This window comes from Canis aureus, chromosome 23 (assembly GCF_053574225.1).
Source record: "Canis aureus isolate CA01 chromosome 23, VMU_Caureus_v.1.0, whole genome shotgun sequence".
NCBI classification, from domain to species: Eukaryota; Metazoa; Chordata; class Mammalia; order Carnivora; family Canidae; genus Canis; species Canis aureus.
In genome coordinates, this window is record NC_135633.1 from 50,233,012 (window position 1) to 50,251,976 (window position 18,965).

An 18,965-nucleotide genomic window follows, 5' to 3' on the forward strand; every position below is an offset into this window, starting at 1 on the left:
AAATATATGGTCACATATACATCATAAAGACAGTGTGAGTTTACATGCAATCTATATTTGTTGTTGCAAAAAGAACATATTTGTGGAGGTGGGGATAAAAAGAGTTCTTAGTTCATTTATTTAGTTCATGAGTCTTTTGTGTAATGTCCTGGAATAATTATACATTACTTTTGTAATTTCACCAAATTACTTTGCCATTCATGCAATTTAAAAAGTTTTTAAAATAAAGTATGATGTATTAAAATGTACAAAATATTGTCTCTGAATTGCTTTACTGATATATGAAAGAAAAGGAAACTATTTTCCCTGAATGTAACTACTTACCAGACAATTCACATGGAAAGTGAAGTATATCAACCAGCACGTGGTCCCTAATTGTGATTACACTTTATTGTGCTCAGCCTATTGAGTGCTTAAATTACCAGATAATAGAATCTATGTTCCTAATAGCAGAAAGTGTATTAACGGTATTTTTGCTCCTTATTGTAGCCCAGTTCCAACAATCACATGGATGAAGGTTAATGGTTATATTCCTAGTAAGGCACGTCTGCGGAAATCTCAGGCAGTGCTGGAAATTCCCAACGTGCAACTGGATGATGCAGGCCTGTATGAGTGCAGAGCTGAAAACTCACGTGGAAAAAATTCCTTTCGTGGACAATTACAAGTATACAGTAAGTGTTCTCAGCAAAGCAAGATGCCCTAGTCCCGAGTCAAACTGAAAATGCAAATTAATTTGAACTGAATATTGTTTCTAAGTAGTACATAAAAACCAATTAATAATTTATAATCATACTTCTTTTGCATAGTAAAACATCATGTAAAATTATCCTATACACAGAAATGCTTTAAATTAAAAATGAATGGGGAATTATCAGGTTCTTTGTACAGCAGAGAGTTGATATACTTAAAAATGAGATGTTTTCCTGGAACGAAAGCCATTCTCTGATAAGTCAAATATCTTGTAACTTTCATTAATTTATTCTCACCTTTGGCCTGAGTCAGGAGTTACATGAACCAAATCCTGCCCAGCAGTCACTTTTTTGTAAATAAAATTTGTTGGAACACAGCCACATCCACTTTTTTACATATTGTCTATGCCAGCTATTGCACTGAAATGCAGAATGAAGTAGCTGAGACAGAATTAAGTGGATGATTTGCAAAGCCTGAAATATTTGCTATTTGGTCCTTTATAGAAAAAAAAAATTTCTGACCCCTGGCCTAAATTAATACATCTATATGATAAATAACCTCTACAGCACACAAACATTTATGTTGTCCAAAATTCCAAGGAGCCAAAAAGGTTGTGTGTAAGAATTAGGAAAATCTACTTGGGAAAATATCTACTATCTCATCTTTACTTCTAAGGATCATAAATTATATCTACTTTTCTATTTGTTTATAAGATATATATTAGGCATAATAGGCAAGTGATAGCATTCTTATTTCCTACATGGGGATACTCAGAAAAAAGAAGAAGAAGAAGAAGAAGAAGAAGAAGAAGAAGAAGAAGAAGAAGAAGAAGAAGAAGAAGAAGAAGAAGAAGAAGAAGAAGAGGAAGAAGAAGAAGAAGAGAAATACTATGATCAGAGCATTCATATAAGAAAATTCAGATTCTTTCAATATCAAGTTATCCAAATTGCATATTTGGTTAAATCCACCAACAACTACAACTGTCACTGTATCTCAAGATCAGCTCTCCTAAAAAGCCTAACATCCTTCAAAGGAACCGTTAAAGCATAGTTTGAAATATTAATATCTGAATGCAGCTTGGTTTTTCCTTCCTTATCTCTAATAACTCCTTTAGGATTTCAGCCATATAACCTTACTGAATATACCATGCACATTTCATTCATGCATTTATTCAATTAATGTGTATTAAGTGCCTATTATTGCTCTATATAGTAGCAGTAGAGCTTTCAAGGAAGTCCTGGTCCATTGGATTAGATGACAAACAAACCCCACCTTAGAGTAGAGCATGCTGTCTGCTGTGATAAAGGAATGTGCAAAAGATTATGGGAACAGAGTCTACTGCATTCTACTGGGATGATTCAGGGAAAGCTTTCCAAAGGATTTCCTCAGACCTTTCTCTAAAGGCTACACAGGGGAAAATATTCTGAGAAAAAGACACAAAGTCATTTAGAAGTTTGTAAGATTGAAATACTACACTGGTTTGTTTATTTTAGGCCATGGGTATTATAGTTTGATGAAACTCACAAACTGTTTATGATTTCTTATTATCATTAACCCATAGGAAAAAACCGTTGCTTCAGCACCCCAGTGAACAACAATTAACATTCAGATCATATGTTTGATTTGACTTGAATCATATCGGTAACATTCCTATCATATCTGTTTATCCTCAAAAGTCTGAAATGATACTAGTTTCTCTATAGATAAAAAGCTGATACTGAAAGACAAATGTTCCACCAGAACCACAAAACAAAACAAAATAAAACAAAACAAAACAAAACAAAAAACCCACAAGGACTGCCTGTTACTCGTAAGGCTATTTGGGAAAAGTTCCAAATCTTTCTGTGAGGTGAAAAATGGCCCACCCCTAAATTATAATTAGATTTATAGTTTGAGACAGAAGCTCCTATATGACACTACTCTACTTTTACTTCTCCCCATTCCAGCTACATGATTCATAGCAGTAATGATTATTTCCAAGAAAATAGGAAAAAAAAACTGATTTCACTCAATATTACTGATTTACTCTAAGAGAGTATGCTACTAAGAAGTAAGTGTGGGATCTCCTTGTCACACACAATTAGATGTACACAGTAGGCCAACCAGGAAGGACAAACCTGCCCAAAGCATGCATCATTTTGGATAGAAAATAATCAAGATTGTAGACTAGAAAAAGAAACTGCCAGCTTGCCACTCTGCTATATATTTCGGACAATTTGGGAAGGTATCTGAAAAAATTTGGCCTTTCATTGTAGCCCATTTTTTAGGGTAGTTTTCTACTCTGCTCCTGATCTTGCCTGGATGGTCCCAGTTTATGTCTGTAGCACTGAGACAATTACAACAAGACCTATTTCACTTCCAGAAGTATCTTGATTTTTTTTTTTCAGAAGTATCTTGATTATTACAAATCTACCCAATGTGTACTTTTAAACCTGTTGCCTTTGACATGATGGCCTTTCTCCTTACCCATCAAACTCTGTAGAAAGTAGAAAGAATCTTGGCTAGCATTTCCACTTGGCAATTAATAAAGAACATAATGCATGAATATTGCACTGTATACACAGTTTGCATTTGGAATGTTCTCCTTTCAAAAGAATGGATTTCTGTTGGATGAGCTATACCTGAGCTTCACATATTGGTATAAGTAGAGGCTGACACTTTTTACCCAAATGATCAATATTCACAGAGTACTGAAAACATAAGGTTTTTCCTGTGGCTCACATTCTTCTGTAAAGAGTAATTATGGGAATATTTTACATGTTCAGTTAGATGTTAGATTCAATGGATGAACTAAGGATCCAAGGCAACCTTTCTAGTCTCATATTTTTTTGTGTGAAATCATTACAAAGTATGTAGTAATATAGGTGGTAGACATAAATTTAAACCACATATTTTATTATTTATAATTCAGAATCTACATTATAAACATAACACAACAAACAACACAACATAAAGCAGTCCATGGTAATAAAATAATAAAAATTAAGATAAATATAGATCTTATTTAACCAATACATTTAAATAACAATATTCATAAAAAAGAAAAAAATTTAAACCAAAAGTAATTTTAGGGGCACCTGGGTGGCTCAGTTGGTTAAAACTCCAACTCTTGATTTCAGCTCAGATTGTGATCTCAGGGTCCAGAGATTGAGCCCCAAGATGTGGGGCTCCACACTCAGAAGGATGTCTGCTTCTCTCCCTCTCTCTTTCTCTTCCTCTGCCCCTCACCCTCATGCGGCTGGTTCACATGTTCTCTTGTTCTCACATAAATAAATAAATAAATAAATAAATAAATAAATAAATAAATAAATAAATAAATCTTTTAAAAACTTCTGAATTTTATTAATAATTGAAACTTTAAAAAGTTTTAAAAACTTTTAAAAAACTGCATATTTATTCTATTAAGTAAATAGTCTTTTGTTTATAATATATGGTAGTTTTATAGATGAAATAATTTCTTTGATTATTTCTGTCCCTTCTAGTTTCTGATGATTAATCAAAGACTTCATTTTATCTAGCCACACAAAATTTTTAGTCTGTATATTTCCAATATAAATGAAAAGAAAGACTAAAAAAAATATAAGGAATAAAGAAGTAAGGAAGAAAGAAGGAAAAAAGAGAGGAAGGAAGATCATACAATTTTAAGCAATTTTATATATATGGACCTCTCAAGAAGGTACTTTGTGTACAGAAAAATATTACATAAAGCTGTGTTATCTATGAGTTTAAATATATGTCATATGCCCCACCAACTAATAATTTGTTATCCTGTAGAGTAAGAATACTGTCACTCTGATCACTGAAATATTTATATTGACAATGTAGATGAGATATATATCAGTATTAAAATATAGCAGCAATGTCCACAATAGCCAAACTGTGGAAGGAGCCTCGGTGTCCACCGAAAGATGAGTGGATAAAGAAGATGTGGTTTATGTATACAATGGAATATTCCTCAGCCATTAGATATGACAAACACCCACCATTTGCTTCGACGTGGATGGAACTGGAGGGTATTATGCTGAGTGAAATGAGTCAATCGGAGAAGGACAAACATTACATGTTCTCATTCATTTGGGGGAATATAAATAATAGTGAAAGGGAATAGAAGGGAAGGGAGAAGAAATGGGTAGGAAATATCAGAAAGGGAGACAGAACATAAAGACTCCGAACTCTGGGAAACGAACTAGGGGTGGTGGAAGGGGAGGAGGGCAGGGGGTGGGGGTGACTGGGTGGCGGGCACTGAGGGGGGCACTTGATGGGATGAGCACTGGGTGTTATTCTGTATGTTGGCAAATTGAACACCAATAAAAAATAAATTTATTATTAAAAAAAATAAAATATACCTATAACCCAGATGCTTAAAAGAAATTAACATTGCATTATACTAAATATCCAATAAGGAACATAGTTTTATTTTCATTGCAATGTAGTGTTATAGATATTCTTATTTTTGTAAAATCTCTGGTGATTACCCTCACAAATTTTAATGCCTTCCAATGTCTGCAATTTGATTATAAATGCTTTTAATTGATTATAGTAGCTTTTCCAAGACAAAGACTATTTTTTTTCCTATTTTTCCCATAACTAAGCATTATGTTTAGCACACAGTGGATAATTTTTATAATTGTCTGCTATAAGGATTAATGCTTAGATAGACACACCATTCTTCAAGGAACACAGTAAAGATTTTATGTAAGTCAGGTCACCCACAGCACACTCTGTGATGCCAGCAGCACACAAGAGACACTGGGCCCAGCAAGCCTTTGGCCACCTCCAGGGCGTCTGAGGCCCAGCCTCATGATAGATGCTACTCTGCTGGACTGACTGTTTTCTGTAGAGCTACTAGGAGGCTGGCCCTGGGCCATGGGTGGAATAAGAGAAGACAGGCCCGCTTCCCTGTGGGTGAATACAGAGGTCCTTGGCTGAAGAAAGCCTCATGCTGCCCTTGTCCACCTCTGACCCAGAATGTAATACTGTGCTTGGATATGTAGAGGACATTATCATGGATGACATATGAGTTCCAATTATTTCAAATTTCATGAACTAGTACTACCAGGATTTTGAAGACACAGAAAAGAATAAAATCACCTAAATGCCCATTTTCAAAGAATCTATTTCTTTGGTAGAAAGGTATCTTGAAGAACAACTACTGAAGCAGATTCTTGGATTTCAAATGGTGGCTTTCACAACAACTTTACAGCACCATAAAATGAAGTGGCTACATGCCACTCACATTTATGGATTTTCTGGCTTTTAAAGAAATGTTTCAGGACTATAGAACATTAAAAGAAGGAAAGGAATTGGGTTTAAGCAACTGTTTAGTGGTGGCTTTGTTTTGTAAATCATCTTCTACAACAGTTTCTCAGAAAGATCTTCAGCACTAGGTCCAACCTCCAGGCAATGAGATCTTGCCTGGGGTTGACCAAAGACTGGCAGAAGTTCTGGCTAATGTGATAAAGAATTACATCTTGGAAAGTCTGACTTTATTCTGCAACTCTTCCTTAATGTTAAGTATTGATGGGTCAAAAGATAATCACTTGACCCTCCTGAGACCTGAGTGTTTCTCCTGAAGCACTTTCTGTGTTCAGAAACTTATAGCCTCTTCCCTGAGTAGACCCCTTTATTAGACACCTTTGAGTCAGGCTCCTCTGGAACAACCCCAAATCCAGCATTCCATCCAGGCCCCTTCCCCAGCATAAAATGTTGATATGCCAGCATTTGGAAGAACCCACTATCTCCAACTGTCTTTGGCCAGCAAGCTCTGCATATCCCACCTGGCTTTTTGTGCACTCACAGCTTTCAGTTTCAGGCTTGTGGTCTCAAAGAAATTTTTGACTATTTGGGAGTATTTATCTAGGGTGTTACTTAAGCCAGCTACCTCTGGTGAGATTTCTGAAGCATCTTCTATCACAGCTAGTCTTGGCTCTAGGAGTCAACTGAGAGAGCTGTCCTTTACCTAGAGCTAGTTGAGTGAAAATAAACTCCTAGTCTTACATTTGTAGTCCTTGAATTACTGTGTCTTCTGGTTTCATTGTTTCTAGAATTCTCTTTTAAGAAACTTGGAGGATACCTGGGTGGCTCAGTTGGTTAAGCAACGGATTCTTGATTTCAGTTCAGGTCATGATCTTAGGGGTGAGATCAAGTCCTGTGTTGAGTTCCTCCTTGAGAGTGGAGTCTGCTTAAGATTCTCCATCTGCCCCTCCTCACTCACACTCTCCTTCTCTCAAAAACATGAATTAATTTTAAAAAAAGAATTTTTGGAAAAAAGTATTTTATAGATGAATAATCAGGCTAACCTAGTAAATATAATATTGGAATTTCCACAATTACTGACAAAGATTACGGTATTATGTGCTATGTGCTTTTTAGCTGTTAGTACTTTGAAAGCAAAAATGCTTTCTATGTTGGTGTTCCTATTTCACTGGGACTCATGAATGTATGTGTATGCTGCACTAAAAGCATAGTCCAGGATAAAATCTTTCCCTTTCTTATGTTGCATTTCCACAGGTTTGTTAAAACCCTTTCTGTATAAGTCAGTTCACTAGGTTTTCTCTTGGGTAAGGGTTCTGCAGTTCCTTCGTCTGTCAAAATCTTCCTTCCACTAGTCTAGCTCAGCACTAGTAGGAAAGAACAAAGAGCTTTACTATTCAACTGTCTACTTTGATTTAGTACAATGTTTGATAGAACATTACTGACCAGAAAACATGGATGTCACGTGTCTAAAAAAAAAAAGAAAAAAAGTAATAGTTTAATTCCCAATGTGTAACATGTATATATACACATACATAATTACATATATACTTATATATATGTAAAATAAGCCTCTGTACTGACTTTTCACTTGACTCTTATAGTTTTAAAGAATGAGCTATAGTCTAAGTGTGTTTCTGTGCTGATGTGCTTATTAGATACATTTCCACCATGAAAAATATATAAAGAAATGAGAGAGGAGAGATTAAAGGACTAATGAATAGGCAACAAATAGTTGCCAAGAACTTGTTTTATTTTTTTTTTTAATTTATGATAGTCACACACAGAGAGAGAGAGAGAGAGAGAGAGAGAGAGGCAGAGACACAGGCAGAGGGAGAAGCAGGCTCCATGCACCGGGAGCCCGATGTGGGATTCGATCCTGGGTCTCCAGGATCGCGCCCTGGGCCAAAGGCAGGCGCCAAACCACTGCGCCACCCAGGGATCCCAAGAACTTGTTTTAGATGCTACTCAACTACTAGGTACTTTACATGCATTAACTTATAATAACCCGGGATACCCAGGTGGCTCAGCAGTTGAACATCTGCCTTTGGCTCAGGGCATGATCCTGGGACTCCAGGATCCGGGACTCATCAGGCTTCCTGCATGGACCCTGCTTCTCCTTCTGCCTATGTCTCTGCCTCTCTCTCTCTCTCTCTTTCTCTCATGAACAAATAAATTAAATCTTAAAAAAAAAACCATAATAACCCTTAGAAATTAATATTTCTGCTTGACAGATGGGGAAACCAAGGTCTAGAAAGGTCAAGGAGCTTATTACTATATGTCCCATTAATAATAAGCTATAAAAGCAGATTACAAACTAGAACTGCAATGACACCAGAATTTGACACCCTCAACTACAAGGAGGTCACTGATACTATCTCTCAGTGAGATATTGAGGAGCTGAGCTAAGGCATGGGTTGGATGGAGAATAATTAGTTGCTCTTAACTCATCTATATTGATATTAGAAAAAAAATCCTCACCATTAGTTCTCATTCTTTTTTTCTTTTCTTTTTACCCCTTATAATGGTGGCCTAACAAAAAGATAAAGAAGTTACTAGGGTTTTTTGTTGTTGTTATTTGTTTAATTCCAGGGGCAGTATAATAGGACATTTTTATTTGTAGAATTGTTGGTAGAGTGAATTTAAGTATTTTAATTACATGTCTATCTCATCTATTAGATTTTGAGCTGACAACAAACAGACATTGTAACACACTGAAGAAGACAAGAAAGCAGAAATTATTTCTTCTTAATTTCATTCATCACTTGTTGGTTCCTATGACAAATTCATGTTGGAATCAGGACTCTAAATTAGGGAAATTTTATAGAATTATCCAAATTATGCTTGAAGAATTATTATTTTTATGTTTTCCCAAATGACACAATCTGTTTTTATTTTAATAATTCTTTTATTCCTAATTTTTTTTATTTTAGTAACTTTTTAAGATCTCTTTTCAACTCCCATAAGCTGCATCTACCAGCATGAGTTGTAGCACATTGAGAGACATATCAAATATAGTTACCCTAAAATAATAATATAACTAACCAGTATCCTTTAATTAATTTTATATGTGGAACAGTGTTATGTTCTAAAACGAATGTACATGTCATGTCAACTTTGCTCCTCACGATGTTCCTATCTACATGAGCATCTCAAATCATAAACAAATGAAAAATCCAATAGCAGTTTAAGTCAGCAACAGGAGTAACAAGCTACAATATGATTATTTTCCAAGAGACTAAGAAGTAAACATGTCCAAAGAAGGTGCTGATGACTTCCTTTGGAGTTTAGGGTTAATAAACCTTACATAATTTAGACTAAACTTTAAATTATTAGTAGAATTAAAAGAGACAAGAGAAGTAGAACATTCTGCATGGATCTAAAACTTTGAAGGAAAAAAATAAAACTTTGAAGAAGATAGATGAAGGGTGTGCTTGGGAAACAGCACACTTGTATACTTGGATTACAAGGATCATGAGTAATATGAAGTAGACTGGCAAAGTAAAACAGGAGAGCATGCAGAAAGTCCTAATAATAAAGTAGAGTTTAATATTGCTTTTGTATCTTACCATTCCTACCAGTATTTTTAGTATATATGACAGATAATATAGGTAACTATAAAGGGAATGATTTTAGAAGCCAGGCACAAAAGTCAGAATTAATATTTGAAGCTCACCGTGGTAAGATTTTTGCTTGACAGCTCATAGGCTTAAAGTTGAATCTCAGAGTGTGTTCAAAGGCCTACAGATTCTGACTACACCAAACTAAGGCTCCTTAAAGACTAGACTATATTGCCTAGAAGACCAATGAGCTACTGAAAACAAAATTCCCATTTAGAGACCAGTAGAAGCCAAAACACAGTAGGAATGCAACAAATGCTTCCAACTCATTTTTTAATATGCCCAAGTGGAATAAGAGAATTATATCCTGCCTGGAGTCAGAAATACCTGACTTTGAACATGATTACTATCCCTTATTAATTGTATAACCTAGGGTAAATTTTTTTAACCTCTCTGAACCAAAGTTTCCCGATTCATAAAATTAAATATGTTTGTTCTCATCAATGTTATAGGAATTAATTGATAATGTAGTTCAGTGTCTAAGACTAGCATTTAATAAATGAGAATTCTTTTTCTCTTGCTCCTTCTCCTCGCTTCTAAACTGGTTAGGTTTTGGACATCCATTGTGCCTTTAGACCCACTTTATAGTGTTCATATGCAGGTTCGTTCAGTACATCTTCTTTCTTGTGCTATCATATCCTATGGCACTGACTATATTTCCTCTACCACAGTATAAAGAAAAAAATGTAAGTCATAGATGCTCCTATATCCCTGATAACCTCTAAGACTAAGGAAGGATTAAGTAGTATGAGGTGAATGAATCAATGATCAAAGTCCTCACTATCACAAAATAAAATGTTATACGTTTTTTTTTTTTTTTAGATTTTTTATTTTATTTGTTCATAAGAGACACAAAGAAAGAGGCACAGACACAGGCAGAGGGAGAAGCAGGCTCCATGTGGGAACCCTGATGCAGGATTCGATCTTAGGACCTGGGGATCATGACCTGATCCAAAGGCAGATACTCAACTACTAAGCCAATCAGGTGTCCCTAAAATGTTATAGGTTGCTAAAGAGAAACAATTATTCAGTTCAACATTTTTTCATAGTTATTGTTTCAGTTGTTATAAACAGAGTATTTGTGGACAAATAGTCACTTGTTTTCAGTATTTTTATTTTAAAAGTTAGCCAATAAAGACACTATTCTGTATCGTATAGATTTTAAACAATTATATCTTTCTTGATAAAGTAATTTTTGTTGTAATTTTGAAAACTTTTTTAAAGTTTTTGAAAAATGCTAGTAAATATAGAAAAATTTTACACCAAGTGAAACTTGAATTTACAAATTATTTTCCCTGTACCATTCAAGTTCTTTTAGGAAAAACAAAAATAAAAAAACAAAGCAGCTATTCAGTAAATAGACATGTTGTATTATTTCAACTTGTGCAAATTCTGCCCCAATACCTGGGAAAAAAAAATGATATCTCTAAGTACCTGATTTCCTACTGTACACGTTCTGATTACTTGGGGATACTATAGACACTTGCTGTAAATTTGATAAAACAGTAAGATATACTGACCTAGCTTACAAAAAGTGTTTTAAATTGTCAAGAATTCTCATTGCTTTATCTTTTTACACAGGAAATAGAGTTCTTTGTGAAATGCAATGCTATGCTTCTTCCAAATACAATTATGAGAATTGATAATTTATTTTTAATGCAAGGAATACTTCCATATAAATTTTGAATTTGGTAGAGTGTTTGAAAAATGAAATCACCTTTCTTTAATGCTTAAACTCTTACAGCTTATCCACACTGGGTGGAAAAACTGAATGACACTCAGTTGGACAGTGGGAGCCCTCTTCAATGGGAATGTAAAGCTACTGGAAAACCCCGACCCACATACCGTTGGCTGAAGAATGGAGTGCCTCTCCTACCTCAGGTACTGTTGGTAACTGTTAATCTGTTCTTGTGTAATTTTAACCAGATTTCACACAGGACAAACTATCCTCTTTTTGTCTTATGGGAAGTCATTTCTTATTTATGCCTTCTAGTATATATGAAGTAAGAACTATAACAGATACATAAATTTCTTAATTACCTCATTACTTTTTTGAGTAACATTGTTTCTTTAAATTTTATTCAATCTTAAAAACTCATAGAAAAATATCAATTATTATCATAGATTCATTGCTATTTCCAGCTGACTTCTCAATATCATTTAGCTGGTTACTGTCATCTTGCAGATGGCCCAAGTAGTAAAGTGACTTGCCCAAGATCACATTTCTAGTGAGAGATGAGACCATAATAGAATCCTAGCCTTCTGTATCTTAGACACGTTTTTCTTTGACAACCTACTTAACAGATTTAGAAGACTTAAATACATTTTTAGTAAATCTACTGCATGTTTTTGAAATCAATTACTATTTCATTTTAGAATAATGGTAATAATTTTACCTAATTCCCTTGCTGTGGCCTTTGCAGGAAGGAGAGAAAAGAGAGAATGGTTCACTATTTATGGCCAAAATGGAGGGATGTTATATAAAGTTAAAATTTTAAACACGAGGTCCTGCCACTACCCAAAGGTCTCTTATCTGCCATTTACCTTCTTGGGCTTCAGTTTGCTCCTTTGTAAAAGAAGAGATTGGATCAGATTATCCCTATAATCCCATCTAGCTCCAACGTTCCTTTATTACAAAACCAGACAAGTCAAACAATACACAAATACACAAAAGAAATACACACATACGAAGAACTATAGAGACATTAAAGAAAATTGAGGGTGTGAGACTCCTGAGACATTGATTCATTGTCCCTTTCCCTCTAATTTCCTAGGAATATCTTGAGAAAGGAATACACTGGTCATATTTTCTACTTCCCACATCCAATTAAATTCTACTGGCAGATAATACTTCTGCAAATTGAATAGGCTTATTTTGAAAATTATGTAAAATTACTTGGCATCTCTGACGATAGGTAAAGCACCGCTCAATAAAATTAAAAGAATGATTGCTTGGCATTAAGTAGACAAGGCATCTGCTTGTTTAACAACATTTTAAATTTCAAATTTGTTTTTGAAATGTGCTCTTGGCTTCACTTGACCTCAATTTGCACATGCATAGTTTTTTTGACTTCTGTATTAAATTTTATCCAAAAATGAAGTTAATATGTTTGATAATTAATATCAAACATAGTTAATAATTTTATACAGATTCCAGTTAGTAGGCAGTTTTTTCTAAATTTGTTGGGAGGTGAGAAAAAGGCAAACTTCTGACCAGATTAATATAGTAATGGGATTCTTGTTTTGAGTTGGGTTATTTTTAACTTTGATCCCACTTGTTTACAGTCACAATTATTACCAAATGCCACATGTGAACCTTCTCTTCTTCTGTAAAATGAATTCAAATAAAAGTTTCATCTGCTGATTATACTTCACAAACTGAACAAGCATACCAAACAAAAGCTTCTCAGTATAAAAACAAAACTAAAACTAAAACGCATAAGAATAACTACAGGAAAATATAGTTATAATATCTTTTCTGACCAAGAAATAATTATAATTTACAAAAGGTATTTTATCATAAAATAATGAATAGTAAATTTGTACTGCTAAGTTGTCAAATAATGCTCAACTGCATTCATTGGAGGCTTTTGGCCCTTGGTCTAGGAGAGAATAACTGCAAAATCTGTATGATTTTTTCACTTTCTATACCTACTTTTTTATTTTATTACAGAATAGGATTGAGATGGTTAATGGAGTATTGATGATCCACAATGTGAATCAATCAGATGCTGGAATGTATCAGTGTTTGGCCGAGAATAAATATGGAGCCATTTATGCCAGTGCTGAGCTGAAGATTCTAGGTATACAATTTCTAAGCAGATAAATAGGAAGAATGTGTAGCTTCTTTTCATGCTATAATTCTTACTATACTAAAGCTTTTTGATGTGATTATAATAACCTATTTCATGACTTGAAATACTGTGTTTTGCTGATACATGTTTTTTAAGCTTAAGGGGACAAGTTTACATTGTATACAGTTTGTCCCTTAACTTTTCCTTATAAGGTCTTTCTAACTTTAGTTTTAATAAGTTTATTCAATATCTTTTCGATGATATGTAAAAATCACCTAAGCAATATATGTTAAGTTAAAAAAAAAGAATATGTTGAGGGCAAGGGATCATAATGTACATTTCCAGCAGCCCTTCCATGTTCCCATAACAATGCTTAATATTTACTCATGAAGCTCTTACCTAAGAGTAGGCAAAACAACACTCCAAGGTAAAGACAACAATCCAAGGTAAAGCACTTTCTCATCATAGGATATCAACCATTATCATCATCCTTATAAGAAAAGGATAGCTTTTCTGAGGCTGAATCCAGCTGTCTTGGAGGGTTGCAGCTTTGATAAGGCACTAGCACTTCACTATTTAAGTACTACAGGAAAGATTCCATGCAGTGGAATAGGCTTCCCAAATTGAGCATGTTTGGGCCACTGAATGGATTTCACTTTTTCACATTCTAGTTTCCTCAACTTTGGTCTGGGATGTTTCTAATACAAAGAGAGAGACTTAAGTGATCATAACTCATTGTTTCCCAAAGTCAGCAAGAACTCACTACTTGCTCTGCACTACAATTCCCAAAGCACAGTATTAACAGAAATACTCAAAAGCTCCAGAATTGGGGAACTTACCATTTACACATTAGCTAAATGTAACACACTATAAATCAGCTTATTGAATTATGAGTGTTTGCACTTGAAATTTCTCCGCATTATAGTAAACCCATCTAAGAAAGATACATGAGTGAGCATTACCATTTCCTACAGCCTAAACAATCAAATACGAATGTATTTTCATGTCAGCTCACACTCCAATATTTCTGAATTAAAAAGCTAATTCAGGGGTGCCTGGGTGGCTCAGTAGGTTAACCATCTGACTTCAATTCAGGTCATGAGCTCAGAGTCCTGGATCGAGCCCCATGTCAGGCTCCCTGCTCAGCATGGAGTATGTTTGTCTCCTTCCCTTCTTGATTTGTGTTCTCGCTCTCAAATAAATAAATAAATAAATAAATAAATAAATAAATAAAATCTTTTAAAGCGAAAGCTAATTCAGGCTTCACCTAGCTGGTAGTTTACCCAGAAATACTCTCAAATATGTCCTTTTCTCATTCACTAGACATATTTTCAAAATTACCTCTTGTAAGTTCTGTTCCTAGTAAGCAAGCAAAATCATTACCTGCAGTCACAAAAAGTTCCTTCACTTTTCTTTCAATTCTCAACCCATCTTAATCACATACATATCTTTTTTTGTATATACATAGCTTTTGGGTTTTCTTATTTATTTGAGAGAGAGAGAGAGCAGGGGAGAGAGAGAGCACAAAGGGGGTAGAGGGAGAGGGAGGAACAGACTCCCCAGCTGAGCAGGGAACCTGATGAAGGGCTCAATCCCAGGACCCTGGGACCATGACCTGAGCCAAAGGCAGACACTTAGCCAGCTGAGCCACCGAGGTGCTCCAACATGTCTTTTAATATTTTTGTGCCATGCATTATACTAATCTATAATAGACATAAAATACTAATGAAATATCCATTAAGTTATCAAAATTGACTTAAATAAATGTCTCAGATACAATAGACTTTTAGACATATCTCTCAGGTTTCTGTAAGTCTCAGAAGTATCTTTGTGTGTGTGTGTGTTGGTCTCTATGTCACATGTTCTTTTAGTCCAGTGTCCTCAGCCCACAGCTGCCCAACAGAATTAAATTGTGAACTTTAATTAAAAGTAACATCATGTAAATCTAGTGAAAACAATATTAATATTAATGAATGATCAGACCTAGTTGAATAATTGCAAACAGTGAAATAAATCTTTTAATTGAAACTTAATTCAATTTTTAAAAAACATTTAATTTTGTATAATATTAAAGTAAAATATGCATTAAGAGTCATAGATAGGAAATGGGTAACACATGATTATCTTCTTCACACATGGCCTCCATTTTTCCAAAGGAAAGCTCCAAATAGGGGATCCCTGGGTGGCTCAGCAGTTTGGCGCCTGCCTTTGGCCCAGGGCGCAATCCTGGAGTCCCGGGATCGAGTCCCACATCGGGCTCTGGACATGGAGCCTGCTTCTCCCTCCTCCTGTGTCTCTGCCTCTCTCTCTCTCTATCTATGTCTATCATAACTAACTAACTAACTAAATAAATCTTTAAAAAAAAAGAAAGGAAAGCCCCAAATAGATGTTTTTGACCAGCCCTTTTATCTTCTGCTCAAGGTGCTCATTAGTCTTTCACAAGTAAAATTGATAATCATAATTAAATTATGTCATATTTTGAAACAATCTTTGTCTATGGGCTCCACAGCATAGAAACCATTACCTGCTAATTAAAGCAGCCAATAAGATATCAATTAATTAGTTTCAAATTTTGAGTTAGTGCCTTTTACATGTGTAGATTCCTGTGATTTTATTAGAAATGTATCCTACAAGAGTGCAAAATCTTTTTTTTTTTTTTTTTTTTTTTTTTTTTTTTTTTTTTTTTGCAAAATCTTGATGAATCATCTATTAAACGTTATTGCCATTGCTTCTGGTAGAATTAACATTTTCGTTTTCATAGCTTCAGCTCCTACTTTTGCACTGAATCAACTGAAGAAAACAATAATTGTTACCAAAGGCCAAGAAGTCGTCATAGAGTGCAAACCTCAAGGCTCTCCAAAACCAACCATCTCTTGGAAGAAGGGAGATAAAGCAGTGAGAGAGAATAAAAGGTTAGAGGTCTATTTCATAATTTAAACTCATAAAATCAAACTTTTTGAAGTTGCAGATGATACAGAGTATACAAGAAAGAGTTTGCAGTATTTTGAATATTTCATGAACAGATTAAAATATGATTTTGTCTATATAGTGATTGAAAAGAACCCAAAGTTCTATCTCAATCAATATGGTCAGACTTCTTTGCCTCCATGGTGTTTTATTTAGCACCAATGGGAATTTCACCAGGTTATGAAGAAAAAAACACATTCATTAAGCTAGTTATTTTTTATTTCATCTTGAATCTGCTGATTTGGAAATTCACAAGTTATCTATAAGTTTTAAAGTTTCTGTTATTATTTTAAGGTTAATATTTTAAAATGATATAAGCATGGATCTTTTGGATAATGACTTTCTGGCAGAGTACTTTCAAGTGAGATTTGTGTCTGGGTTTGCTGGGGTTTTTTCAGTCTTGTTTAGGCAAAATAATATAGAGTTACTTTAGTTTCCATAGGCAAATTAGAAATATGCAGAGGAATATTTAATGTGTAAAGATTTGTTTTTAGTAAACAAAGCCAAAGGACATCATAGGAGTACAAATGGGGAAAAATTATGAGAGAATCAAATCATCATAGGACTATGTATGCCAAATTCAAAAGCCCAAGCTCTACTAATCATTAACATATTGGCATTGCAAATGGTGATTCAACTTTGACAAAATAATATCTTCTATCATGTTGAAATAATAAGGTTGCATAGGTCATTTTAAAAGTTTGTTTTTCATTTGCTATAAGGATAAGGAGTTTATGTCTTATTTTATGTCTGTCTGGATCTAAGTTATCATACAGTATAAGATAATATAAGCCAGGAGTCCATTTGAATAATTCTTTAAGTAATTTGGGAATATTTTGAAATATTTGAAAATTTTCTTTAGAAATTTTTTTTCTTTCCCATTCTAACCTGAGAAACACTGACTTAAATAACCCATTTCAGATGAAATAACTTACAGACTGATTGGGTTTAGTTCAGGCACAAGGATCTATTATGCCTGGAAAAGGTGACCACCTGGGATTGAAATGGGTTATGTTGGGTATTTTGTTTTGAAAGAAAATATCTTTGTTCCTTGGGGCAGGGGTCAGGGCAAAATCACAAACTGTGAGATCAATACTATATATGATAGAATTGTATTTGGTTGAATTGCATATAGTAGAATTGAAATTTTTTTATATTGATGCTCATAGAAATTTAAACAAACAAAAACAAAACTTGGCACAACATTCTTAAAGCAGAAGAGAATATTTTTGTATATAAGATCAAATAATTTAAACTGATTATCATTTATTTTGAATGCACTAAAAATTTTTATATCATCAAAATATATTTGTCATATTGGTGCAAGCCACTACATCTGAAATGTGCTATTTTGTGTTGTTTGTAGGTGCCATTTGAGTCTTGTCCTATTTATTTCAGTTTACCATAGAATGTTCCTCAAAAAGTATTCATAGACATCATATGATGAGCCTTAAAAATTAGGTAGCATCTCATTTGTCAAAGCAAATATATTGAGAGAGGAACAGGATTATGAATTTTCTGTTACAATAAATATAAACATACTAAACTTTTTTTCCCATAAGTTGAAAAACAGTTTGTAAATTTTCCAGTTTTCTTGATTCCTTTTCTCCTCACTTCTGTCCCCCTCAGACTAGTGAGACAAATATACTAGCTTCAAACTCAGGTCACTCTATTTTCCAAAAGTCAAATTCTTCTGGTCAAAGTACCATTCAGGAAGGAGACTAAAATGTGAAATATTTGTATTTTTTTAAGAGTTTATTTTTATTCATGAGAGACACACAGAGAGAAAGGCAGAGACACAGGAGGAGGGAGAAGCAGGCTCCATGCCCATGCCGGGAGCCTGAAGTGGGACTCGATCCTGGTCTCCAGATTCACGCCCTGAGCCAAAGGCAGTGCTAAATCGCTGGGCCACCGTGGTTGCCCCAATATTTGTATTTTTATTTTTCAAGTAAAAGCAAGACTGGACCACATATAATCAGCATTTTGCCTACTTCAATCTGAATATTGTTTGTAAACTCTGATCTATATGTTAATGTTTGTTAACTGATTCAATTTAATAATTCCAGAGGAATCTTTACACTTAAGATCGACAGACACACTTGCAAAATATTGTTTCAAAATACTGTTTTTACCAATATACAATTTGTTACTTTATTGTGTAGTGCCCGGTTTTATGAATAATAAACTATTTAGATATAAAAATATTAAACATCCAAATATTAAAATAAGAGGCTAAGATTTAAACAATAGACAAATTCCATCAAAGCAGTGTGAGAAGGCATATGTAGATATATGAAAAATCATGCATTATAAAAATATGAGTGGAAATTTGAAAATTAAAATTTAAAATGTACACATACATTTCTTAAAATAGAATACCAGTTACTTATGACACTTTATTTTTTTATAGAAATTTTTGTTCACTTCTCTCTGTTACAAAGCACACCAACTGATAAGAGTTGTGAATATAAATTTAAGTGGAAAAGGAAGTACTAAAAAACTGTTAAGGTTTTGAAAAGTTTGTGTCATGTATATTTCACATTAGGAATACAAATTCAAATCATGGTTTATTTTCATGGAATACAAGTATATTTATCATTCATGTGACCTACATCAATTAGGTTTTCCATTCATCAACCTA

General features: G+C 34.1%; 1 protein-coding gene and 1 pseudogene across 4 annotated transcripts in view; both read left to right on the forward strand.

Moving 5' to 3' along the window:
* The window catches only part of CNTN5 (contactin 5), a 1,290,695-nt gene that overhangs the window by 987,351 nt on the left and 284,379 nt on the right, over positions 1–18,965 (forward strand). For all 4 annotated transcript variants that reach the window (XM_077867587.1, XM_077867588.1, XM_077867590.1 and 1 more), the window contains 4 exons: positions 490–671; positions 11,308–11,444; positions 13,237–13,366; positions 16,119–16,269. In XM_077867587.1, the coding sequence (XP_077723713.1) occupies positions 490–671; positions 11,308–11,444; positions 13,237–13,366; positions 16,119–16,269 (600 nt within the window). The remainder of the gene's footprint in view (positions 1–489; positions 672–11,307; positions 11,445–13,236; positions 13,367–16,118; positions 16,270–18,965) is intronic.
* LOC144295552 (ADP-ribosylation factor-like protein 2-binding protein pseudogene) lies at positions 5,630–6,077 on the forward strand (annotated as a pseudogene).